Source organism: Vulpes vulpes, chromosome 11 (genome assembly GCF_048418805.1).
Source record: "Vulpes vulpes isolate BD-2025 chromosome 11, VulVul3, whole genome shotgun sequence".
Classification (NCBI taxonomy): domain Eukaryota; kingdom Metazoa; phylum Chordata; class Mammalia; order Carnivora; family Canidae; genus Vulpes; species Vulpes vulpes.
Window position 1 is genome coordinate 101032052 of NC_132790.1, and position 27806 is coordinate 101059857.

The following is a 27806-nucleotide window of genomic DNA, read 5'->3' on the forward strand; positions in this document are numbered from 1 at the left end:
TGAAAGCAAATGTCCGTGAGAATTACCACTGAACTCTTTCCCTCTGTCAACCCCTGGGTTTTGCGAGGAGATTTTAAAAAGACGTACATTTGGACATATGTGTAAATTTATATTTGTGCTTAACTTTTCTTCACATGCATAACATTTGTGGTTCTTAGCCGTTACTCACTTTCTGTTTTTGGTAATGCCATTTCCCCCTCTTCCCTCTTCGGTTCCTGTCCATTGCAAGTAAGTATCAATTTAATTGAAGCAGAATTCAAAGTACAATATGCAAATAAAAGTCCATCTTCTAAAATGATATGCAAAGCAACGGTCAAAAGTACAAAATCAGAGCAAAGTACTGTCAACTATTTATTAGTAGCAGGATAACAGTAGGGCCGCGTGGGTTCAAATCCCAGCTTGGTCATTGCTGGTTGTGTGCCCTGATGCAGCTTGCTTCTCTGCCTCTCCATTTCCTTATCTGTCAAGGATAATGGATCTACCTCCTAGGAATATTGTGATTTTTACTTATATGCCAAAATGAAGAGAAGTGAAATCTGAGAAGTTATAACGTAACTGGCCCATTTATATAATGTATGACCTCACCATTCAGTTTACCCACAGCAATCCAAATTAGTATCTAAATGATAGAATATTTTATAAGCGCTCAGTTTTAATTCATGCAAGTACATATTACTAATAAAACCAGGACAACAAACTATTGTGTTTTTTAACACTTTATGGATTAGCTTTAGTAATCCCCCAAACCTAATATTACAATTTTTGATTATTCCTAAATATAAGCAGTTCAAATTTAAATATTTTTTTCTGAAGTTTAAAAGCAGGTATAATGTTAATATTTCTATCATAAATAATGCAGACAAACTTCAACTCAGCCTTCTGTTCCAACTATCAGAAATTCCCTGGTTAATGTATTTGGAATCAATTGTAATTTAGCATTATATTTGCCAGGCAACTCTGAGGCCTGTGCTGTTAACTGAGATCAGCATTTGAGATTACCACAAATTAACGCTCTGCCAGCATTACTTTGACAGAAGGGTAAACGAGAAGCAGCAGCAACTGGGGTATAAGCAGTTATTTTCTAAAAGCCATGCTTCTTTTTAACAGTCCTTTTTATCAGAGAGGACTGCAGTATTTATGGGAGGCCAGTAAGCATATTTCTGTTTGTTTACACTATTACACTCCAGGAAAATTTTAATTTGGGGAAATACAGTCCAAGACTACTTAAGGGTAGGAAAAAAGTGTGTACATTTGCCTTTTTGAGGTTACAGGATTGCATACTTAATAAATTATTAGTACTACCTAGTACTGTCTAGTTTCTAGACAGAATGGAACAATGAAGGAATTATCAAACTTTTTAATCTAAATAAAGGAAGGAAAAGCTTAAAGGGATAGTAAGGGAGAAGCATAAGGTGATTGTTTCATGATATGCCACTTAAGATTAGGATGTGTCGGTGAGGATCACCTGAGGGGCCTGGTTATTATCGCAGAGAACAGTTAGAGTAAGTGGTATTTGTCACCTTCTCGAACTCAACTGAGCTTGACTCAACTTCTTTTTTTTTTTTTTTTTTTAATTTTTATTTATTTATGATAGTCACAGAGAGAGAGAGAGAGAGAGGCAGAGACATAGGCAGAGGGAGAAGCAGGCTCCATGCACCGGGAGCCCGACGTGGGATTCGATCCCGGGTCTCCAGGATCGCGCCCTGGGCCAAAGGCAAGCGCCAAACCACTGCGCCACCCAGGGATCCCCTTGACTCAACTTCTTAAGACAAATATATAGCTTTCTAGAAGGGACTGGGACCTAGAATTACACTTATCCATTGGCTTTATCAGGTGCTAAGGAAAACAGCCTCAGCACAGGCATAGTCTTCCACTACCACCGGCCCCCAAAATCCCTGCCACACACACACACACACACACACACACACACACACACACACACACACATGCCTTGAGTTTCTAAGGTTGAGGTAGGATAAGTAGTTAACAAGAGAAGTTCACGGCAAAGTACTAATAACTTGCCCCAACAGATAGTAGGGCTCATGTTTATACATCTAGAAGTCTAATCACTCAGTTAGACATAATTAGAGAAAGCTGAATTGGAAGATTGTGGTCCTGACTTGGCAAGAGAATATTAAAGATCTGGTGTTAGGTGGCTTTACCAATAGAAGACAGGATTATAGGAAAGCGAGATACAAGCCTATTTATTAAAGGAGGATAAGGGAATCAGCGATGAGAGTGAATGGGTGTGGAGAGGTGGACAGGGTTGTTGAACTTAGGTCTGAAGTCAGAATTGGTCCTAATAAGCAGGGGAGAGGGGAGGAGAAGGGAAAAAGCATGAGGATGGGGGAGGGTTGAGCTGAGTCTCTAAGTGGGGAAGTCATAAATCATATGGCATTAGCTGTGATCATGGTAAACTAAGTGTCAATTGATCTTATCAATCAACAGGAACTTGTAGAAGTTGAGCTTTATAGAAGAGACAAGATTCTGGAGAGGATAGACTGGAGAGGAGGGGGAGATTCAATGAAACAAATGTTCCTATGTCTCAGTAGCAATTTCTTAGGTAACTCCTAGAGCTATCTTTCTAAAATGTTCATCTGACCTCTGTTTCAAATCCTCTAGGGGCCCCATGGCACTGAGAGAAAAGTGCAAATTTCATAGCATGGTTCACATTGATCTTCAGTTTGCTTTCAATTCTTGTCACTCCATGTGAACCACTAAGAATTAACCAGAATATACCATCTTCTCTAAAACTTCTGTGCTTTGGCTAATGCCCTTCTGGAATTCCTTACTTGTTTTGACTTCCCCTGCTTCATACTGACTCTAACTCATCCTTTACCATTCAGCTTCTTTGATTGACCTCCTGGGCTCACAGAAAATTCTGTACACGCCTGCTGTTACAGTACTTCACCTTTAGTGCTGGTTGATCAACCAACCAGTTTTCTGCATTAACTGAAGTTCTTTGATGAATGAATAAATGCATGACACAGATGAAACCCTGAGTGGAGAGGATTATTGCTACGATTTAGTCCAGTTTGATGGTTAGCTTGTTTGAAGTGCCTCAAACACACACACACACACACACACACACACACACACATATATATATATACAAAATAAAGACAAAATTCATCTAAAGAATTCCTCAAAATATGCAAAATAAAAATAAAATTCATTTCATCTAAAGAATTCCTCAAGTGCATGGCAGGCAACCACCTTGGGTCATTTTCAAAGAAAAAATATTTGAGGTAGCCAAAGCCTCTTTCAGATGGAGTTTAAAATGGCTTATAAAAACATCTAAAATCCCACTGTGAATTTTTGGAATTAGAATTTAGAATTTAGAATGGCAAACTTAAATGCAGGTATCCCAAATAGTGACTGAAATAGGCTGAGTGTGAACTACAGTAAACTGGAAACTGTGGCTCATTAAAGAGGAGGCAGCTGGTCCACAAGATTGTTTTTGGGAGGAATGTGGGCCCATTGTTTCTGAATTATTTGATTTTTTAAAGAAAAGTAGGGAATTTGGATCTTTATGTAAAATTTCTGAAATTTTAAATAGTGGTACTCATGGAAAGTCAAGCCAAATAAGGCATGTTCAGGGACTGGTTTGCAACTTCAGAATTGGGCAAATGTAAGACTACATGTGGCACAACCCAGGTAATTCTTCATACCAGCTCAGCTCTGGGTTCTGTTTGTCCTTGAACCCTCTACAAAGAAATTGTATAACGATTCTTACCCAACCCTGTAAATGAGGTGCTTTGTGACCCTGATAAATATCTGCTTTAAATTAATTTGAGACAACAGTGCCATTATGTGATGTTCTACAAGTCATGTTACATTTCCTAATGGCATTGCAATGAGAAAACTTGCAGCGTTAAGGCTATAGGATTTGAATTAGAAAGTATTTAGTCAAATACTGATAGAAAAACTAGCCAAAAAAAAAAAATAGGTTTGTTAACTATAAGAATATTTGAGTATTGTATTTTTGCTTTATTTAACAATTTGTATTGGAGAGTATTTCATAATTTTATTTCCTCAGAATATGGCAGGCAGTAAGTTCAATTTTGAACAAATATTACTACATTTATTTTCCTTATCCTCCTTGAATAGTAAAATGAAGTACGTGTAAAATCTTGTCAAAAAGGTTCTTTGGGCATTTTTATTCTTTTTATTTTCCAAAGGCAGATGCTCAACCACTGAGCCATCCAGGTGTCCCACTTTGGGCATTTTAAAATGTCACTACAGTATTAATGAAAATCTTTGAATGATCTTTCATTTGAAAGTAACCATAATAACTTTTTTTCTTGATTGTTCAATATTTTGAGAAGAAAATAAAAACTTCACAAATCACAATTTTTTTAAAGATTTTATTTATTTATTCATGAGAGACACAGAGAGAGAGAGAGAGAGAGAGAGAGAGAGAGAGAGAGAGGCTGAGGCACACGCAGAGGGAGAAGCAGGCTCCATGCGGGGAGCCCGACGTGGGACTTGATCCTAGGTCTCCAGTATCAGGCCCTGGGCTGAAGGCGGCGCTAAACCACTGAGCCACCTGGACTGCCTACAAATCACATTTTAAAAAGTATATCTTAATGGGAAAAAGAGTTTAGAAGCTGTTTCAAAGGTTATTTTTTCTCTAAGAATTTTAACAAAAGTTAAAAAAAATAATCCAGTATAGCTATTTTATTATTATAGGGTGAAAAATACATGATTTTTATTATACATGTATTTTACCTAAAGAGAAAAACATATACCTAAATGTCCCTGAGGAGCTCTTGAGCAGTATGTAAGACTGTACTAAAATTGGGTTTTTAGAAATTATTATATATGTCATAACCACCAAGAGTTAAAAAACAGAGGCAAGGTCAGCTGTGCAGCCAGCCCCTTACACAGGGAAGCTGTGTGTTCCTATTTTGGAGAACAATGGCTTTTGTCCCTTTATTTAAGGTGGTAGCACTTTCACAGAGATCAACTTTTCACTAATAGCAGTCTTCAGAAAGCAAGTCATATTCCCTGTTAACATATGGAATGGTATCTAGCTTATATTAATAAAAATTTTCATAGAGAAAGGGCTGAATTACTTTGGTTATTTATAGTTTAAAAAAGTTATGTATCAATCAGATTGATATCCTGATTTGTAAAAATCTAACACCATAATGTATTTTCTGTATTATTACACATCTACTATAAAATTATTTTTAGTAACTAAAATTGCATTGAATAAATCAATTGATCATTTTCTTACTGAACATTTGTATTACTCTCAGATTTTTGCTGCTGTAAATTACTATGGTGATTGGCTTTCTTCAAGGCCAAAACAAACAAAAAGGTATTCTGTAGTTAGATCTTTTTCCTCAGTTTAGATCCCAGCAGAATTCCTGAGTCAAAGAACATGAATATTTTAAGCTTCTTAATCGATAGTTCCCAAATGCATTACAAAAAGAGACCATAAAAATTTTATACTCTGACAAATGATGTAGGAAAATGCTGTTTCATTGTAATTTGCCAATATTGGATTGGATATTCATTTTTGTAAATCTTTGTTAATTTATTAGGTTAAAATATTTGAATATTTAATTTAATATTGAATATTTATAAATTTTATAAATAAAATATTTTATAATTCATATATTTTAAAAATTAATATTTAACATTAATATTAATATTTAATTTAATATAAAATATTAAAATACAATATTATTTACAATACTCACGATACAGAAGCAACCCAGGTGTCTGTCGAATAGACAGAGGGATAGGGATCCCTGGGTGGCGCAGCGGTTTGGCGCCTGCCTTTGGCCCAGGGCGCGATCCTGGAGACCCGGGATCGAATCCCACGTCGGGCTCCCGGTGCATGGAGCCTGCTTCTCCCTCTGTCTGTGTTTCTGCCTCTCTCTATCTCTCTGTGACTATCATAAATAAATAAAAATTAAAAAAAAAATAGAGGGATAAAGAAGATTGGGCATGTCTGTGTGTGTGTGTGTGTGTGTGTGTGTTTGTGTAATGGACTATTATGCAGCCATAAAAAGAAAGATCTTGCCATTTATGGCAACATGGATGGACCTAGAGGTATTATGCTAAGTGAAATCAATCATGTAGAGAAAAACACCATTTGATTTTACTTATATATGGAATCTAAAAAACAAATGAACAAAGAAACTAACAAAAACCAGACTTAAATACAGAGAACAAATGTGGTTGCCAGAGGGGAGACGAGTAGGGTGATGGATGAAATAGATAAAGAGGATGAAGAATTATAGACTTCCAATTATAAAATAAATAACTCACAGAGATGAAATGTACAGCATAGGGAATATAGCCAATAATATTGTAGTAGTGTTGTATGATGACAGATGGTGACTATGCTTATAGTGGTGAGCACTGAGTTATCCATATAGGATTGTTGAATCAATATGTTGTGTACTGAAACTAATAATTAACATCGCATGTTAATTATACTTCACTGAAAAGTCGAAGCTCCCAAGGAACTGAGGACAGGCAGTTTATGGCAAAAATCATAGATTTGGATGAGTGTAAGAGAATAATTTTTTTTCCTGTACTAGAAGAGATAAAGACCCTGTAAATTGAGGAAGTGAGAAAAAAGTCAGTGGACAAGAGACAGATTAGGCAGTGGTTAGTGTCCCAGAAAAGGAGAGGGCTTGATAGAATCCTCATGTTAGTCTGAAGTTCTAAAAGCAAAGGGACCTGTGCTCACTTCCCCTTGGTAACTCTGGGGGGAAACCAGACCCCATGGGGAAGTCCCAACTTCCAGACAGCACAAAGCGTATTGGTTCAAGTGGGTTCTGCTGTCAGGGAGAAACCCTACAATGAGGGATTTGTACACGTGGAAATTTACATATATATGTTATACACAGATATATAATATAATTGTTACAATTGTGATTAACAATTATAAATGTTTCAAGTTCCATTCCTCTGAATTTTGGTGGTATGCATTTTTTTTTTTTTAGTTTTTTACTCAGAATATTGCTTTTCTCCAAATTGCCTATTTATTGTCATGAGCTTGTTTCGTGAAATGTCTTCTATTTTTAAGGACTAGTAGAAAGCATTCAATCTTCAAACTAACCTTAGAAGTTAATTTTAAGTTTGTTGTATGATAGACCCTGAGCCATACACTATTAGTTAAGACTCTTAATTTTAAGTGACTAAAATCTAGCTTGAACTAGCTTAGGCAAAAAGTGTTTATGGATCACAGATTTCAAGGAAAAAAAAATCGAATCTTGGAAGAGCCTAGGAAGCTAGGCGTTGGGATAACCGGAACAAAGGACATGACCACCCAAGGGTTTCCTCTTGTCTTTCATCTCTGCTTTTCTTTGCACACTGGCTTTATGCTCTTAAACTGCAGATTTACGTTTCTCCTTTCAGAAGGAAAAGCAGGTGCCCACAATGCGCCTAAGTTTTAGTTCTTATATCTACTGCCACCTGAGGGGGATTGCCTGCTGTTTTCTCTAGTGCAAGGGGGAAAAAATCCTAGAGAAGGGCTTGGGGGAGGTGTTTCATCCACTTAGCCAGTGGAGTTGAGTCCTAGAGCATGGAAGCTTCTGTGGCAGTCATATGAATGGTTGGAGCTCAAGAGTAGAGTGGAAAAAAAGAATTCCTTGCATAAAGTATTGATGATTCCACAGAAAAGGAATCCTATTTAAATGGACAAAACAATAGCTAACCATTACATGAAAAACAGAATATGCAGGAATTTTATATGCATTTCCATCCTTTAGAGTTAATAAAAAAAAAAAAAAGAATATTTATCAATGCCTGTGGTTACCAAAACTGGGACAGAACAATTAGGGAAGTAAGAATGATAAGTTCTTGCACCAAAGAATAAATAATGTAATTACTGAGAGTACCTTAAAATGATGGTAGTGATATTTAAAAGTGTTTTACATAAACTGTGATTTTATTAAGAGCATTTTAAAATGGTGGAAATTTCCGTTTTTCTCCAAATTGTCTTCTATCCCCTTACCTTCAAGGAAAATACAGTGAAACATTTTACCTCCATTTTGTGAAGATATACATCAAGCCTACAAAACAAAATTATGTGTTTGGTTATTTATTAAGCCAGGATTAAGACTTTTAACTTCTGCTTCTGTACTAGTAAAGCTTAAGAGTGTCATACTTAGTCAAAGGAAGATCTATTTAATAGACTCTCTACATATTAAAGAGGCCGGGAGATTTTTTGATTATTGAGTCAGTTTCATTGCTGGTAGTCAGTCTGTCTGAATTTTCTATTTCTTTCTGCTTCTCTTTTGAGAGGTTATATGTTTCTAGGTATTTATCCACTTAAAAATATTAATAAATAAAGAGACCAAGGGAGAAATCAAAGACTGAATAAAGCTCAAATGGGATTAAATGACATGTTAATTTAAAAAGCACTGTTGATTAATTCCAATGCAAGGTACCTTTCTCTCTCTTTGTTGGGAGAAGGTGGAGAGAGAGGCCGAGGGAAGAGGAGAGGGGAGGGAACAAATATGACTGTGTGATACCAATGTCAAGACAACAGCTTATTAGGCTTTTGAAACCTCTGTCCTTTAGCAAAGGTAAATATTCCTGATCCTTACCTCAATAGGGCAATCACTCTTTAGAAGGAGCCAAGCTATTAAGGAGTACATTTGTTATCAATATACTGAAAGTACATTGATAATTTACACAATAATGACTGGGATAAAACAATTACCTCAGAAAAGGATATGTTTTAGTAACTAGAACTTTTGTAAGAAGATATAAGTAGGTGTCAGAATAATTTTGTAAATAAAAGCAATAGGAGATCACTCAAGGGGAAATTATGTGTTTGCATTTACAAATAGTTTCATTTTCAAAATATTTATTTATTTATTTGTTTATTTATTTATTTATTTATTTATTTATTTGAGAGAGAGAGAGCATGCACACACTCGAAGGGGTGAGGTGAGGATAGGGAGAGGGAAAGAATCTCTAGCAGACTCTGTGCTGAGCCTGGAGATTGTGGGCCTCTATCCCATATCCCTGAGATCATGACCTGAGCCAAAATCAAGAGTCAACTGACTAAGCCACCCCAGCACCCATAAATAATTCCATTTTAAATACTGCCACGGTTCTGTGCAATTGGATGTTAGTGACATTTTTGGTCCTGGGCATTCTCTAGTTGACATTTTTGAAGTTGCCATACTCATGATAATAGGTAAAGAAGTTTGGTTTCTGTCTCTAGAGTTTCACAAAGTGCTTAATGACTTTTCTCTGCAAAGTAAGAATTCTTTCTGGTTTTATTGAATCCTAAGTGAGTATCTACCTCCGTACTTGGGCTCCTCACCCCATACTCCCTACTTTCTCGAAAGACAATTTAATTTCCTGGATGCATTTAGCCAGTGGTTAATTCCAGAGGAGCAGTTACAGAAGCCACTTTTTGTAATTGGCAGCTATTTGCATGTCCATTTCTGAAATCCATTTCCCAACAACTCCTGAAGTACTCTCTTGTTTTGACTGCTTTGTTGCAGCCCTAATTTTTCCCTTGATAATTAGATGCCTTTGCCTCTCAGATCTCGGTAGGATATAATCCTGAAAATCCCCCACCTCGTTTCTTTAGACCCCAAGCTTCCACCTGTCATCTTAGATTGCTGCAAAACCAGTTTGAGGGAAAGACTAAAAATAAAGGAATCCTTAGATCCAGGAGCTTGGCATAAAAGAATATAGTTTACAGGTGGTAAAATCCCCAATGATGTGACTAGCTTTCTTGTGTTTTCTAAAGTTCTTGATTATAGAGTGGAGGGAAGTTAAAAGGGTGTTTTAAAGTTATTTTCCTTTAGAATATTTTCATTATAAGTAATATTAATAGATGATCCAAATGGAAATGATTAAGAGACCTTATACAATTCCTTCCCCAAATTTGTTTTACAACTCTGTGATTCTCCCAAAACTCATTTTAGTCAAGTCAGCTAAGGGAAAATCTGGGAAATAGATAAAGGTAGTAAATGAGTTGTTCTCATGGGTACATTGGCAAGAGGTTTATGATACAAGTCATCCAACTTCCAGCACAGGACTCTCTATGCTGGAACATGCTGTTAGTGCCCACTATTTTCAGGAACACCCTCTCACCAGACAACAACGTGTCCTCACATCAGGGTAGTAGTCAACTTTAATGCAGAGTTATGGCCCTTAGAGAAAATGTGTGCTTGCACAGTGCATACTTTGTTACAATATTATGTGAATTGTTTATTTTATAAAATTGATATATACCGTTAAGAGTGAACATTAGTGCCTTTCCAGGCATGGCATTTTAAACCATATCAGTTTGATTTGAAAGAAGTGAAGTTAACTTTCATAGTCAGAACAGCGTGAAGTCATGTGGCCTAACTTCTCAGGGAGCATTGTTGGAGGGCCTGAGATGCTATTTATATGTAACATTCATTTAGGAAATATTGAAAGTGAACTTGGAAAGTGTCTTAATGTGTATGTTTTTTAAAATTAGAAAAAGGAAAATGTTTTGTAAAAATACAAGCTTAGAATTCTTTTCTGAGTAAGTCTTAATAGTTGGAGTGGGCTTTAATTAAGGAATGTTTAATACAAATGTCATTTAATCCAACAGTATATTAAATTAAATTTTCTTATAATATTTCTGGATTTTTCCATATTCATCAGTCTTGATATGCTTATATATACATAATAAACTGTCTAAGGTATTTTAAAAAGGTGTTTATTTACATTCTATTTTATTTTTATAAATTTTTATTGAAGCACAATATAGAGAAAATGCATAAATATACATGTACAGCTAAATTAAATTTCACAAAGTGAATTTTTCATGTAATCAGCACCCAGATCATGAAACAGAGCATTATATCCTTTCAGAAGCTTTCTTTACCTCTTTTACTGTCACTCAAAGGAATTTACTATCTTGATTTGTAACACTATAGATTAATTTTGCCTTTTTTACACTTTATGTAAATGGAATCATGTAGTGTATATTCTTTGTCTGGTTTCCTTCACTCAATGTTATGTTTGTGAGATGCATCTCTGCTGTAGTAGCTGCTGTTCAGTTTTCTATGGTATGAACATACCACAGTAGATTTATCTGCTCCGCTGTGGTTTGGCATTGGGCTGTTTTTGATTGAAGGCTATTATAATCACTGGTGCCATGAGCATTCATGTGCGTGTCTTTGGTGAATATATAAGCACATTTTTGTTGGGTTTGTACTAGGTGTAGAAATTCTGGATGATGGCCTTATACATATGGCCAGGTTTATAGATCCAACTATTTATTCAAAGTAGTTGTATTAATTTACATTCCCACTAGGAGCTGTTGAAAGCTTTTATTGATCTTAAATTGCAGATTTTTCTTTTTCCTCCATTATTAGTCTTGGTATTCTTTCTGTGCCAGGACATAGAGATCTATTTTATTCTTTTTTTATTTTTTGTATAGTATTGTATAGGAATGTAGGTTATTTAATGTTCCTCTGGTATTGACCAGGAAGGTTGTTGTCTTTTCTTTTTGCTATTAAAAATATTGTATGACCTCCAAAATTTAAAATGCACCCACCTTTCTACACAATTTATACTACAGATGTTTGACATGTACAATTTTTTTCATTATATATGTACATGTAATTTTTCAACTTCTTATTTTGAAATAACTTTGACTTGTGGAAAGTTGCAAAAATAGTACAGTTTCCATATGCCTATCATCCCCTAATGTTAATACCTTACATATCTATAGTACACTATAAAACCTAAGAAATTAACGTTGGTACTATACTATTAACTAACCTACAGACTTTATTTAATTACATCAATTTTGCACTAGCATCTTTTTTTCCAGTCCAGGATTCAATCTAGACTCACACATTGCCTTTAGAGCTCATACTGTCTTAGTCTTCTTTGGTCTGTGACAGTTCCTTAATCTTTGCCTTTCATGACCCAAGACGTTTCAAGAGTACTTTTCAGTTATTTTGTAGAATATCTCACAATTTGGGTTGTCTGATGTTTACTTATAATTATATTGAGGTTATTCATTTTTGGGGAACTGTACCACAGAAGCAATGTACCCTTCTCATTGTATCATGTGGGAGTGTATATGCTGTCATTATGTCTTCTTACAGGTGATGATAACCTTGATCATTTGGTTAAAGGTGGTGTTTTCCACATTCCTCCACTATAAAATTATTATTTTTCCCTTTGCAATTAATACATACCTTGGAGTAAATACTTCCCTTATTCCTTCTACATTTATTAATTGGAATCTCTTTGTGAGGGAAGGACTGTAACTTCTATTTATTTATCTATTCAGTTACTTAATAACATCATTGTGGAATCATTCACTTTTATTTTGTGGGTTATATTCAAACACTATAGTTATTTATTTCTAAACTGTTCCAGTTTTGGCTATTAGGTTTATTAGGAGGTTTCAGGTGACACCTGTGCCCTTTCAAATGTCCTGTCTTTCCTGAGCTCTTCCTACTTTCTGGCACCAAAAATGTTCTAGGCTCATCTTAGATTTTCCCTCTTCCACCCTGGAATCAACCAATTCTCTAAGATACCTTGGTTTCCTTTATGAGAAAATGGTATTTAGAAACCAAGATGTGAGAATTGGATGTGCTCATTGCCACTGGGGTAGGTACCCTGGTTTCTCAGCATTGATTCTTGTCATTTATACCTTTCTCTTGTATCATGACATTCAGAATACCCATTTTATTTAATAAATGCATTTAATAAGTACATTAATGTTTGCTATACAGTGTTTCCATTATTTGTTTCTAAATAGTTTATAGTTTTTATTTTTATTTCCTCTTTGACCCATAGTTTGTTAGATGTATGTTTAAGTTTCCATGTATGTAGATTTTTTAATTGAATTTTTGTTGTAAATGTTTTATGTAATTTTACTGTAGGCAGTGAATGTGCACATGTGATTTTTTTCTTTTTAAGAAAGTATTAAAATTTTAATTGTGGCTGGTTACATGCTCAATTTTTGTGATTATACCATGTGTCTGAAAGAATGATTATTAGATTTAACCTCCAATTATATCCATACGTCAAGTTTGTTAATTATGTGACTTAAATCCTCAATATCTCTACTATTTTTCATGTCTTTCATGTCATTGTAACCGTTCCATTTCTGTGAAAAATTTGTTAATACCTCCCCTTATGACTAGTAATTTGTCTCATTGGATTTTTAACATTTCTTTGTTTTGAAGCCATGTTTTGGGTATGTAAAAGTTCATGACTATTATTTTTCTTGATAGATTGGGATTTTTATAAAAACTAAAGGGTTTTTCTATTTACTGTCTTGCTAGTTATTAATATTAATATTAATATATATCTTTTTATTATTTTTAAAGCATCTGTCTGGCATATATTTTTCTAACCTTTTATTTTCTACATTTATGTTAACTTATTTTTTTTAGATGTGATTCCTGAAAACATTTGGCTGATTTTTTTTCTCTTAGTATGCCAAGAGAAATACTTGTCAGGGTACAAAGTAAGGCTGAAAATAGGAGAATTTATTAAAAATTTTTATTTTATTTTTTTAAAAAGATTTTATTTATTGATTCACGAGAGACATGGAGAGAGAGAGAGAGAGAGAGAGAGAGAGAGAGGCAGAGGGAGAAGCAGGTTCCATGCAGGGAGCCCGATGTGGGACTCGATCCCAGGACTCCAGGATCACACCCTGAGCTGAAAGCAGATGCTCAACCACTGAGCCACCCAGGCGTCCCAATTAAAAATATTTTAAAAGTGCATTTAAGCTTTCAGAACCTCTGTACCACTCTTCCTCCCCAAAGGCTTTTTAGTACTTCATCCTGACTCTGGCAAATGGCATAAGAACTATCAAAATAACTAGTTCCCCACATTATCTCCCCACTGTTGAAGCCCATCATTTAACAATTCCAACACATACCATGGAAGCTTAAAGACAGCATTTCAGTGCCTCATTTGTTAGGTTTTTTAAAAGAGAAAATAGTATAATATCTATTAATGCATATTCGAAAATCACCATGTTTTTTGTCATATGTGTTTCATCTGTCCCCCTTTTCTTTGTTTGTTAAAGTAATTTAAGGAAAATCCAAGACTGCATGCTATTTTCATCCTTATTTATTTCAGTGTGATGGCCATTTTCTTATATAACAGCAGTATCATTATCCCCAGATTAGCAACAGTTCCTTGTTATTTTCTAATTCCCAGTTCATAATCAAATTTCATTAATATTAAAAATGTTTTTTAGTTTATTTATTTGAATCTGGGTCTATACAAGGTCCACATGTCACTTTTGTTGCTTCTCTTTTATCTCAAAAAGCACCTTGCTCTTTTCTCCCTTTGTCATTATTGTGGAAATTGGACCAATTATCCTCGTTTGTAAATATGAATAGACAACAAAGGATCTCCAGACTTGTAAGGGAGTCTTCAAATATGAAAGACAAAAAGCAAAACATAGAAAAAAATTTAAACACCCGGAAGAAACAGAAGCATTATAGTAAGCTCAAGAAAACTTTCAAACACACTGTTATTGATACCAAAATTATCAAAAGTATAAGAGAAGAAATTATATCCATGAAATAAGAACAAAGGCTAGTAGAAAAGGGACCTAGTGAAGAATAAGAAAGAATTCTTGATAATTAAAATATGATAGCAGAAATTAAATTTTTTATAGGCAGGATGGAAGATAATGAAACTAAAAATGTCTAAGGTAGTAAGATGACAAAAAAAAAAAAAAATTAAGAAAATTAGATCTCTCCAGAGGGTCCCACATCAGATAGAAACATGTTCCAGAAAGGAAAGAAAATGGAGAGGAAGGACTCATTCTCCCTAAGTAGAATTCCTGGAACTAAAGAACGTCAGTTTCTAAAACAAATACTCATCAAGTGCCCAGCATGGAAAATGACAAAAGACTGACAGGATAATATATTGTGATGAAATCTAAAAATAGTAAGTGAAAAGAGAAAAAATTTAAAGCTTTTGAGCCAAGACAGGGGGAGAATGGGGAGAACCTACCCTGTGTTGTTCAAAGAAGTAGGAATTAGAGCAGCTTTGGACTTTGCAGAAATAGCACTGGAAGTTAAGAAACAGGAACAGTGCCCTAATTTTTGAATGAAGAATATTTTTTTTCATCTGTGATCCTATATTCAGCTAAACTGTCCAGTCTGAGATACAATAAAGACATTTTCAGATGTTCATGTTCTCAGATTTACCTCCCATGCACAAAAAGCTCCTGGAAGATCAATTCCACCAAAAGGAGTGCACCAAGAAGGAAGAAGACTTTAGAGCCAGGATAGAAGAAAGCTGAGGATATAATTGCATATCCCTGAAATGATATGAAAAGGAAGACCCAGGATGACAGTTGTATAGTCAATCGAGAGAATACTCAGACTGGAGCCGGGGAATAGAGAGCTCTGGAAAGGATGTTTCCTGGGAAAGAAGTGATATGGAAGAGTTTTCCGCTGTGTGTGAAGGTGTTGAGAAAGAAGAATTACACCTCTGTCAGATTTGGAAGATGTATCAGTGATAGGCACACAGAAAACTAAGAAAAGGAGGTTTTGTTTGTTTGTTTTAAATCCAGGGACAGCAAAAAGTTGTACAAGAAATGTGATCTTATCATAACATGTGGCTCACTAGTGAAAAATAATATAAATATTGAATTAAAAGATTGATTTAACTAAAGAGCAAGACAGGGAAGGCAGTGTGTTTGTATGTGTGTATAAGAGTCTAGGTATGTGTAGGAGGGTCAGTTCTTATTAGGATTGTGATAGAGGCTGCTAGCTACCTACCCTAACATCATTCTCCCTTCTTCCTTAGTAATAGAACTGTGGATATATCTGGGAGCTCATCTTTCCGGTTAAAGACTACATTTCCCAGCTTTACTTGAAGTAGTGTCTAAGTTCCGCAGGAGTAGTTAGTGACACTTCCAAGAAGTCTCCTTAAGAGAGACAGAGTGAGCTATTATTTTCTTCTCACTGCTAGTGTGGAACGGGAAAAGAGTTGTTGGGGTTTCTGCCATTATCATGGTCAATGAAAATAAAGGGTATGGACCAAAGGTGGTAGACCAGAAAGTTGGAAGGATCCTGGGGCCCTGATGAATCTATAAAGCTATTATATCAGCATTGGATTGGCTAACAGTACATTTGTTTTTATACAATATGATATACTTGTATATATTTAAGTTGTCATATTTGGGACTCAGATGCAGCAGAATCAGATATTAACTGATTTGTGATTTACTAGGTAATATCTGAACTTAAATATTAAGGAATAACGATGTAAGCCTATGATTTTGTTATATAGAAGTAAAAACTAGAGGAATCAGGAGAAAAGTTGAAAGTTGTTTTGGGCAGTGGGATTTGAGGTAAAGGCAAATGATCACTATTTTTTTTAACTCAGTAATATTTGACATTTGCAATTATATATATGTATTTAATAAAAATTAAGTTGATAAAATTGATTTATTGATGTTTAGTTACATTTTAGTTAATAATTCAAGTGGCAATACTTCATTGTAAAAATTTGAACAGTACAGAAGATGCAAAGTAAAAGTTACGTCTCTCTACAATGTTCTTTGCCTTTCCTCTGCCCATCACTTCCACTCTCCTTCTCAGGGATAACAGTGTTTGATATGTGCCTCTCCATGCTTTTTCTGTACATTCGCTTACCATATATAACGATACATAATTTCTTAATATTTACCTTTATTAAGTGTATATTTAAATTTTAATTTAATAAAGTTCCCTGGAAGGAATATTTAAACTTGTAATGGATGTTGTTTGTTTATATTTTTAGGATTCAAGATGTAAACATGCAGTTAAAAAGTCAACAAAATGAATTTCAGAGGGTCCAGAAAGAACTGAGTCATTTGCGATATGAATTAAAAATTAAGCAGAGACAATCACAAGTATTCAGGTAAGATTATCTTTAAAGAATTGAAAATGGTAAAGATTTAAAAAATACATTTAAGAGTAACTTTATAAACATTCAAACACATTTTAGTAATATAGTTTCTATATTCATTGTGATGCAGAAAAGGGAAACAACTTCACTTTTTTTTTTAAATCATTATCTCAACTGAATAGTTTTAGCAATAGTATTTAAATCAGCCAAACACCCTGCTTTTATTTGCAGTACATTTAGAATGAAAGCATAGTAACCAATTCATTTTTCCCTTGACCAGTATTTCTTGGTGAATTTGATTCCCTGCCTGATAGTCCAGTGATACAAAAGTAATAGAATAGGGTAGCTTTCTTTTAAAGATTTATTTATTTATTTGAGAGAGAGGGAGAGAGAGAGTGCCTGAGTGGGGAAGGGACAGAAGAAGAGAATCTTCAAGCAGGCTCCTGGCTGAGTGTGGAGCTGACATGAACCTTGTTTTCCCAACCCATGAAATCATGACCTGAGCCGAAACCAAGAGTTGGATGCTTGAATGAATGAACCACCCAGGTGCTCCTAGAATAGGTTAACTTTCCAAATGATTGTAATGGACCCACTAAATTTAGAAATCTCCAACATAAATAAGGTTAATTCTGCTTTTATATAATCTTTGGAGGGTTTATAATACCTAAAGGTAAAACCCAATGTTCTAAAGAAACTAGGAAATTCATTTTCTTTTATAAAATTGAAATGGAATATATTGAGGATGTCAAAAACAATGATTCTTTTCAAAATTGAGTAATGTAGCTCTTAGAAAAGGAAAATAAGTTAAATGAACCTTACAAATAGACACAGGTTCTGGGTGACTTAATATGTTGAATGAATTTTTTGAATGTTAGATTTCTTTCTTTCTTTTTTTTTCAATCTACTAGCTATCAGAAATATTGTTTTGTTAAAAATACTACTTGGGATAAGGATTTTTTAGTATACTATCTGGTGATCATCTCTGGCCAAGTACCTTTCATAAATGCTTTGTACATAACTGATGCTCAATAAATAATTTTTGGATGAATGAGTCTACTCATAGATGATCATTTTTGTCATCAGAAATCTCTGCCCTGTCCTAGAAATCTGGTATTGAACTAGTGAAAGGGAAAATTGCACCTCTTATTTTATTTATTTTATATATTTTTAATTTTTAAAAACTCAAAATATTTTTATTAATGTTTTTGAGTAGAGACACACAATGTCACATTAGTTTCAGGTGTATGGCAGACTGTTTGACAAGTTTATATCATGCTGTGCTCACCACGAGTGTAGCTCCCAGCTGTCACCATACAACACTATTACAGTATCATTAACTATATTCCTTATGCAGCGCCTTCTATTCTCATGACTTAGTCATCGCATAACTGAAAGCCTATGTCCCCACTTCCCTTCACCCATTTTGTCTGTTCTTCATCGCCCCCCCCCCCCCACCTCTGGCAATCATCAGGGTGTTCTTTGTATTTCTAAGTCAGATTCTACTTTTTGTTTATTTATTCATCTGTTTTTTTTTTCCACATGCAAGTGAAATCGTATGGTATTTGTCTTTCTTAGTCTGATGTATTTCACTTAGCATAATGTCCTCTAGGACCATCCATGTCGTTGCAAATGACATGATCTCATCCTTTGCTTCCATATCTTGGCTATTGTAAATAATGCTGCAGTAAACATAGGGATGCATGTATCTTTTGAATTGGTGTTCTTTTTCTTTAGGTAAATACCCAATCGTGGAATTATTGGATCATATGATATTTCTATTTTAATTTTTTGAGGAACCTCCATAATGTTTTCCACAGTGGCTGCACCAATTTGTATTCCTGCCAACAGTGAATGAGAGTTTCTTTTTTCTCTATATCCTTGCCAACACTTGTTTTTTCCTACCTTTTTGATATTAGTCATTCTAACAGGTCTAGGGTCCTATCTCATTGTAGTTTTCATTTGCATGAAATGCAAATGACCTGATAGTTAGTGATGCTGAGCATCTTTTCGTGTTTCTTGGCCATCTCTGTGTCTTCTTTGTCTATTCAAGTCCTTTGCCCATTTTTAATGAGATTGTGTGTGTATGTGTGTATGTATGTTGGGTTGTATAAGTCCTTTATGATGTTGGATGTTAACCCCTTATTGGATATATCATTTGCAAGTATCTTCTCTCATTCAGTAGGTTCTTTTTGTTTTATTTTGTATTGTTTTAAAGATTTTATTTATTCATGAGAGACATAGGCAGGGGGAGAAGCAGGCTCCTCACTGGAAGCCCAATGCGGGACTCCGTCCCAGAACTCTGGGTTCATGCCCTGAGCCAAAGACAGATGCTCAACCACTGAGCCACCCAGGCATCCCTTTATTTTTGTTTTATTGATGGTTCCCTTCACTGTGCAGAGCTTTTTATTTTGATGCAGTCCCAATAGTTTATTTTTGCTTTTGTTTCCCTTGCCTAGGAGACCTGTCTAGAAAAATGTTGCTATGGCTGATGTCAGAGAAATTACTGCCTGTGCTCTCTTCTAGGATTTTTATGGTTTCAGGTCTCATATTTAGGTCTTTAATCCATTTTGAGTTTATTTTTGTGTATGGTATTAAAAAGTGTTCCAGTTTAACTCTTCTACATGTAACTGTCCAGTTTTTTCCTCTTCCGTTTATTGAAGAACTATCTCTCTCCTCCCACCCTGTTGCATATTCTTGCCTTCTTTGTCATGGATTAATTGACCAAATAATTGTGGGTTTACTTCTGTGCTTTCTGTTCTGTTGCAGTTATCTATGTATCTGTTTTTGTGCCAGTACTATACTATTTTGATTACTATAGCTTTGTACTATATCTTGAAATCTGGATTTATGATACCTCCAGATTTTTTTTTCCTTAATATTGATTTGGCTATTTGAGACTTTTTGATGGCTCAATGCAAATTACACATTTCTCACTTTAAATGGAAAGCTGGAAGTGGTTAAGCTTAGTGAGGAAGGCATGTCAAAAGCCAAGATAGGCCTAAGTATCCAAATAATGAAAAGAGCCCAAATATCCATCAAATGATGAATAGATAAACAAGATGTGGTGTGCATATATGTATACACATAAGAGTGTATACACAAGAGTGTACACGCACACACACACACATACACAATAGAATATTACTCAGCCATGAAAAAGAATGAAATCTTGCCATTTGTAATGACATGGTGGAAACTAGAGTGTATTATGTTAAGTGAAAAAAGTCAGTCACAGAAAGACAACTACTTGTATGACTTCACTCACATGTGGAATTAAGAAACAAAAGAGATGAACATAGGGGAAAGAAAAAAGAGAAAGGGAAGCAAATCATAAGAGATTTTTAACTATAGAGAATGAACTGAAGGTTGATGGAGGCAGATGGGTGGGGGATGGGCTAAATGGGTGATGATTATTAAGGAGGGCACTAATTATGATGCACAGTGGGTATTATATGTAAGTGATGAATCATCTAAAACCAATTTTACCACGTGTATTAACTAACTAGAACTTAATTAAAAACTTGAAGTCAGGAAACAAAAAAAAGCCAAGATATGCCAAAAGCTAGACCTCTTGTGCCAAACAGTTAGTGAAGTTGTGGATGCAAATAAAGAGTTCTTGAAGGATATTAAATGGACACATGAGTTTTCATATCCAATGAATACATGAGTGATGAGAAAGCAAAACAGCCTTATTGCTGATACGGAGAAGGTTTTAGTGGTTTGGGAAGAATATCAAACCAGCCACAATAGTCCCTGAACCCAAAGCCTAATCTGGAATAAGGCCCCTACTCTTCACTTCTATCTATGAAGGCTGAGAAAGGGAAGATGTGGAAGAAAAGTTTGAAGCCTGCAGAGGTTGGTTCATGAGGTTTAAGGAAAGAAGCCGTCTCCATAGCAAAGGTGCAAGATGAAGTAGCAGGTGCTGATGTCGAAGCTACACAGCAAGTTTGCAGAAGATGTAGTTAAGCAAAGTAATGAAGGTGGCTACACTAAACAGCAGATTATCAGTGTAGACAAAACAGCCTTCTATTGGGAAAAGATGCCACCTAGGACTTTCTTAGCTAGACAGGAGAAGTCAATGCCTGTTTTTAAAGCTTCAAAGCACAGGCTGGCTCCCTTGTGAGGGGCTAATGCAGCTGGCGACTTTAAGTTGAAGCCAATGTTCATTTATGATTTTTGAAAATTCGAGAGCCCTTAAGAATTATGCTGAATCTACTCTTCCTGTGCTCTAGGAATAGAACAACAAAGCCTGGATGATAGCAAATCTGCTTACAATATGATTTACTAAATATTTTATGCCTATTGTTGATGCTTATTGCTCAGAAAAAAATCTTCCTTTCAAAATATGACTGCTCATTGACAGTGCACCTGGCCATCCAAGAGGTGTAGTGGAGATGTACAATTAGATTAATGTTTTCATGCCATCCATTCTGCAGCCCCTGGGTCAAGGAGTGACTTTGACTTTCAAGCCTTATTATTTAAGGAATACATTTTGTAAGGTTATAGCTGCCATTGATAATGATTACTCTGATGGATTTGGGCAAAGTAAGCTGAAAACTTTCTGCCCATTCTAGATCCTGTTAAGAACATTTGTGAATTAAAAAAAAAAAAAAAGAACATTTGTGAATCATAGGAAGAAGTCAGAATATCGACATGAACAGAAGTTTGCACAAAGGTGATTCCAACCTTCATGGATGATTTTGCGGAGTCCTGGACTTCAGTGGAGGAAATAACTAGTGTAGTGAGAATAACGAGAGAACTGGAATTAGGATGTACAATGGAATATTCCTCAGCCATTAGAAATGACAAATACCCACCATTTGCTTCAACGTGGATGGACCTGGAGGGTATTATGCCGAGTGAAGTAAGTCAATTGGAGAAGGACAAACATTATATGTTCTCATTCATTTGGGGAATATAAATAATAGTGAAAGGGAATATAAGGGAAGGGAGAAGAAATGGGTAGGAAATATCAGAAAGGGAGACAGAACATAAAGACTCCTAACTCTGGGAAACGAACTAGGGGTGGTGGAAGGGGAGGAGGGCGGGGGGTGGGGATGACTGGGTGACGGGCACTGAGGGGGGCACTTGACGGGATGAGCACTGGGTGTTATTCTGTATGTTGGCAAATTGAACACCAATAAAAAATAAATTTATTATTAAAAAAAGGAATAGAATCTAATGATATAGCGAGAGAACTGAAATTAGAAATAGAACCTAAAGATATGACTGAATTGCTGCAATTTCATGATAAAACTTTAACAGATGAGGAGTTGCTTCATATGGATGAGCAAAGAAACTGGTTTCCTGGAATGGAATCTACTCCTGGTGAAGATGCTAAGAAGATTGTTGTAATGACATAAAAGATTTAGAAAATTACATAAACTTAGTTGATAAAGTGGTGGGCAGGGTTTGAGAGGATTGACTCAAATTTTGAAAGAAATGCTGTGGGTAAAATGCTATCAAACCGCATTGCATGCTACAGAGAAGTCATTTGTGAAAAAGCAAGTCAATTGGCTTGGCAAACTTCATTGCGGTCTTATATTTTAAGTCCTCTTTAACATGTTAAAGTCCTTTTGGAAATCTCCCTTTTTCCTTACCTCCCCTAGTTCCCAAGTATATACTCAGCCACTCCTCACAATCCCATTGCAGCAGCTCTTTAGACCTTTGGATCCTGTGTCTGTGCTTTAATAAAAATCACTTTTTTTGCACCAAAAAAAAAAAAAAAAAAAAAAAAAAGATTGCCACATTATCCCAACCTTTAGCAACCATCATCCTGATCAGTCAGCAGCCATCAACGTAGAGGCAACACTCTCCACCAGCAAAAAGGTTGTGACTCATTGAAAATGCATATGATAGCAGTTCTTAGCAATAAAGTATTTTTAATTAATATATATACATTTTTAAGACATGATACTTTTGCACATTTAATAGACTACAATATAGTATAAACGTAACTTCTATAGATATACTAAGAAACCAAACAAGTTTGACTCATTTCATTGTGAAATTTACTTTATTGTGGTGGTCTGGAACCAAACCTGCAATGTCTCCAAGTTATGCCTGTACCAGTCTCGCACTCCTTTTGTAAATTCTTTCTTTCTTTCTTTTTCCATTTGTTTTTATTGGAGTTTGATTTGTCAACATATAGTATCACACCCAGTGCTCATCCCATCACGTGCCCCCCTCTGTGCCCATCACCCAGTCACCCCAACCCGTGCCCACCTCCCCTTCTGCAACCCTTTGTTCGTTTCCCAGAGTTAGGAGTCTCTGATGGTTTGTCTCCCTCTCTAATTTTTCCCACTCAGTTTCCCTCCTTTCCCTTAAAGTCCCTTTTAATATTTCTTATATTCCCCATATGAATGAAACCATATGTTTGTCCTTCTCCAATTGACTTACTTCACGCAGCATAATCCCCTCCAGGTTCTTCCACGTTGAAGCAAATGGCCAGTATTCGTCTCTTCTAATGGCTGAGGAATATTCCATTGTATACATAGACCACAGCTTCTTTATCCATCATCTTTTGAAGGACATCATGGCTCCTTCCACAGTTTGGCTATTGTGGACACTGTTGCTGTCCACATTGGGGTGCAGGTGTCTTGGTCTTTCACTGCATTTGTATCTTTGGGGTAAATATGTAAATTATTTCTAAATATTTTATTCTTTTTAATGTTATTATGAGTAGGGTTATTTTAATATTATTTTTGTAATTGGTTATTGTTGGTATACAGACATAAAGCTGATTTTTGCATGTAGATCATGTATCCAGTGGCCTGTGAACTTGATGAACCTGTGTGTTCTAGTATTTGAGGGTGTGTGTGTGTGTGGATTCTTTAGGATTTTCTACGTGGAGGATGTTTCTTCCTAGAGGAGTTTACCAATATTCCAACTCCTTTTACCGCTACTCATTTAGTTGTAATTACCCTTACAACTGTCAGTCTTCATACTAACAGATTGTTAAATACCAGGCCTTCAGTTTCCCCAATACTATTCTAAGTCCTCACTATTCTGCTTGGACTACTCATCTCTCAGCAGCTATGTGTCTTCCTTCATATTTTGAAAAAAAAAATTAACATTATAAACACAGACATCATTTACTGTGAATGGAATGACACGTAAATTTCAGACCTCTTCACTCAGGAGCCCCTTCCAAGGTTCTCAGAGGGCCTCTCGCAAAAGTAAGATGGCCTAATGGTAATTGGTTAAAATTATTTCTTTTTCCATTCTGATTTTTCTCTTTCTCAAACTTCTGATGTTGATACGCACTTGGAGTCGTCACAAGCATTTGGGGAATCTGAAAAAGGGAAATTGAGTTGGGAAGACAGTATTAAACCTGCCATTTGGAAACATTTTAGAATGCTTCAATAATATAAGCTAGACATCACATACTAAAAATTTTGATGTGTATGAATTTTTTTAAATTAATGGAATAAAACAAGAAAGATGAATTTAAGCATAGAAATTATTCTGGCAAAAAAAATTGTAACTTTTGGGACGCCTGGGTGGCTCAGTGGTTAAGTGTCTGCCTTCCGGCTCAGGGCATGATCCTGGAGTCCTGGGATTGGGTCCAACATTGGGCTCCCTGCATGGAGCCTGCTTCTCCCTCTGCCTGTGTCTCTGCCTCTCTCTCTCTCTGTGTCTCTCATGAATAAATAAAATCTTTAAAAAATGTAACTTTTTTGCAGATTATATTACAGGTGAATTCATTAAAAGAAAGATACATTTTCAACAAAAACTCTTGGATTGGGGCACCTAGGTAGCTCAGTGGTTGAGCATCTGCCTTTGGCTCAGGTCATGATCCTGGAGTTTTGGGATCGAGTCCTGCATCAGGCTCCCTGCATGGAGCCTGCTTCTCCCTCTGCTTGTATCTCTGTCTCTCTCTCTGGGTCTCTCATGAATAAATAAATAAAATCTTTAAAACAAAACAAAACAAAAATCTCTTGGATTATTTCATAATCCATTCAATGAAGTGGAGTCAGTTATTCAAATACATTGAAGAAAGATTTAAGTGTCTTGCCAATTTACAAAAGATTTAAGTGTCTTGCCAATTTCACTGACTACAACATAAAAATCATACGACTTCAAGGACATCTAAGATAAATTGGCTTATGAGTTTCATCATTTCAAAGACAATTTAAGCCTAGTCATTTTCTAAAAACACTTGAAATGCTCCTAATCCTATAATCATATAAAAAATTGATAAGCTTTTTTCCAAATTACATGGTATATAATATTTACACAGTATTATCAATAATAAGCCATAAACCTGAAAGAATCTTTTGAAACTACCAGTAATAAAAAACTAATGGCCATGCTAGATGAAAGGTTATATAATTTTTATATTCTCTCCCCATAAAGTATTATATAAAAATGGTTCTCATATGAACAAGTGGTTATAGAACATGTAGACAAGAATTGCAAGTGGATGCACCTGAGCGGCTCAAGTTGGTTAAGCCTCTGACTCTTGGTTTCGGCTTATTATTTTCCTGTATTTTGTGATATTGGTGGAATTCATCAACTTAATTTTTATTTATAATGATTTTTCTCATCCTCTATATAATTGCACTTTTAAACTTAATTTTTAAATATATTTTTTTAGAGCAAGAAAGAGTTGGGGTGCAGAGGGAGAGAGAGAGAGAATCTTAAACAGGCTCCACACCTAGCATGAGGCTGGACGTGGAGCTCGATCTGAGACCATGACCTGAGCTGAGATCAAGAGTTGGATGCTTAACCAACTGAGCTACTCAGCCACCTCATATAGACATCATTTTTGTATTCTTTTTTTTCTAGAAAGCACTCCTCCCACTCACCACTAATCATATAAGATTTAGGCCCCACAAAACATGAATCTGCTCCTAGCCAATAAGCTTGAACTTTCTGTGTTCTGCCCTTCTCCTACAGAAGCCCCTGAATCTGCCTCCAGTCTTTTTTTCTGTTAAATATCCTTCTAAGCCTGGGCTCCCATGTATATGGCTTACTCTCAGCAGCTTCCTTAAACCAAACCATTAGCCCCTTGACCTTGACTGACTTCATAGCTCTTGTCTCCCTGTCTTACCAGTTTCTGGCTCCACATTCAGACTCCCCATTCTTTTGTCCCCCTTGACTAAGTGATCTATTTGGACTCGTTCTCTTCCTTTTTGAAATTAGTGTCTCTTAGCTCCCAGCTCTGCATGCTGATTGAGGCCTCTCCTGTGGCTTCTGGTCACTCAGGTGGACTTTAGTTGACATATAAAATGATATCACCCTTCTTTCTGACATAGGCTAATCTTTCAGCCTCTGCCTTACATCTGTCCTTTCTAGGACTTTACACAAGAAATTGACTGCACCTCTTGTCTGGGTTTTTGGCCTCTAATAGTACTTGCGGCTGTGTGCAGGTGGCTTTGCTCAGGTGTCTCCTACCTCAACAAACTATTCTACTCTGCATTTTTCTGTTTCTCTTCTTGCCATTTAAGTCAAGGTTCGTGATTGCTGGTATCGCCTGTTTTGTCACTTCTGCTTTATAGCTCTGTCCTTTCCTACCTAATGCTTCTCTCTGAGATCACCAGAGGCCTCCTTAATATCAAGTACGGTGGACTCTGTTCAGCCTTTATCTGAAGGCTTAAACACTGACCACTACTTTTTTGCTTAAATTCTCTGATTTCCTGGATTTCTGATATTACTTTTGTTTTGTTTTTTCTTTTTTACTCCCTAGTCTTTTTTGAGGGATTCTTTTCTGTTTTAGTCTCATAAATGTTAGTGTTATCCAGTGTTTTTGTCCTCAGCACTATTCACTTCTTCATTCATCCAACTGGGTGATCTATTATTTTTACTCATTCCTTTGTCAGTATTTGTTGAGCATATACATGTGGTAGGTACTGTGCTAGGTGCTCGGGAAACTGTGATGAATAAGACAGATATAGTCTTTGCATCATAAATCTAGTCTATTTGAGAAGATAAATATTAAACAAATAATTACACTTCCATGGCTTCAGTCATCATTTTTTTGCTAATAACTCCTAGATCTATGCCTGAATCTTTTTTGATTATTAGGTAAATTATAGCCAGGACATCTGAAGTGATGAAAATCACTGAGATTGAAAAAAAGTATGTGATTACTTTGAATTGTGACATTTCATGAAGCAAAAGCACTGGATCAAGCACTTTAAAAGATATTATTATTACCGCAGCTTTTACACAGCCTGGAGAATCTCGGTATGTAGCAAGAATACTGTCTAAGAATCTGAGATTCTCATTTTGGCTCTGATTTTCACTTTGACCTAATTTTCTTTACTAAGTATTTACTGTTGAATGAATTTAAAAGGTTAATAGAATTAATGTGTATGAAAACGTTAGTTGTCTTTATTTATAGCTAAAATAACACAATAGAAATAAGCTGGAGTGACCATATACCTCAGTTTTCCTGGGATATCCTCAGTTTATATCTGTGATCTCAGCAAAATAAAATAGCACCTTTATTTTACTCCTTTTACTTTCAAAATTGTCTCCATTTAGACAATAAATTATATGGTCATTCTCCAAATGTTTTTTCAAAGAAAACCATTTTCTCTATGAAATATTTGTGAATATGCTTCCTTTTTTAAAAAAATTCTTAATGTTTTTAAAACTATTTTACAGTCAAAAATTGGTGGAGTACAAATATTTCTGGAATAAGACTCTTTCACTACTTACTTTTACTAAAAGCGAGCTAACCAGTATTAAAAATGAAGTATGTGATAATTTTCAAAATTGGACTTCACTGAAAGGAGAAGTTTTTCTACAAATTAAATCCATAAGTGAAACAGCATTGACAGGTTCGTTATGTATATTTAGAATGTAATCATCTTCTTTTCTTTTTTTGGGTGTATGGTGCATCATATGTAATGAAATAATTCTTCATTTTATGTGATGGGACTTGTGATCAACTTTTAAATTTGTTATTGGTTGGTAAACTAGCAGGCTGTTATGTCCTC

The 27806-nt window shown here is 35.5% G+C and overlaps 1 protein-coding gene across 4 annotated transcripts in view; it reads left to right on the forward strand.

Annotated features, from left to right (window-relative positions):
• LEKR1 (leucine, glutamate and lysine rich 1) overlaps window positions 1-27806 on the forward strand; it is a 168076-nt gene that overhangs the window by 48001 nt on the left and 92269 nt on the right. For all 4 annotated transcript variants that reach the window (XM_072727233.1, XM_072727232.1, XM_072727231.1 and 1 more), the window contains 2 exons: window positions 16750-16869; window positions 27472-27647. In XM_072727233.1, coding sequence (XP_072583334.1) covers window positions 16750-16869; window positions 27472-27647 — 296 coding nt within the window. The remainder of the gene's footprint in view (window positions 1-16749; window positions 16870-27471; window positions 27648-27806) is intronic.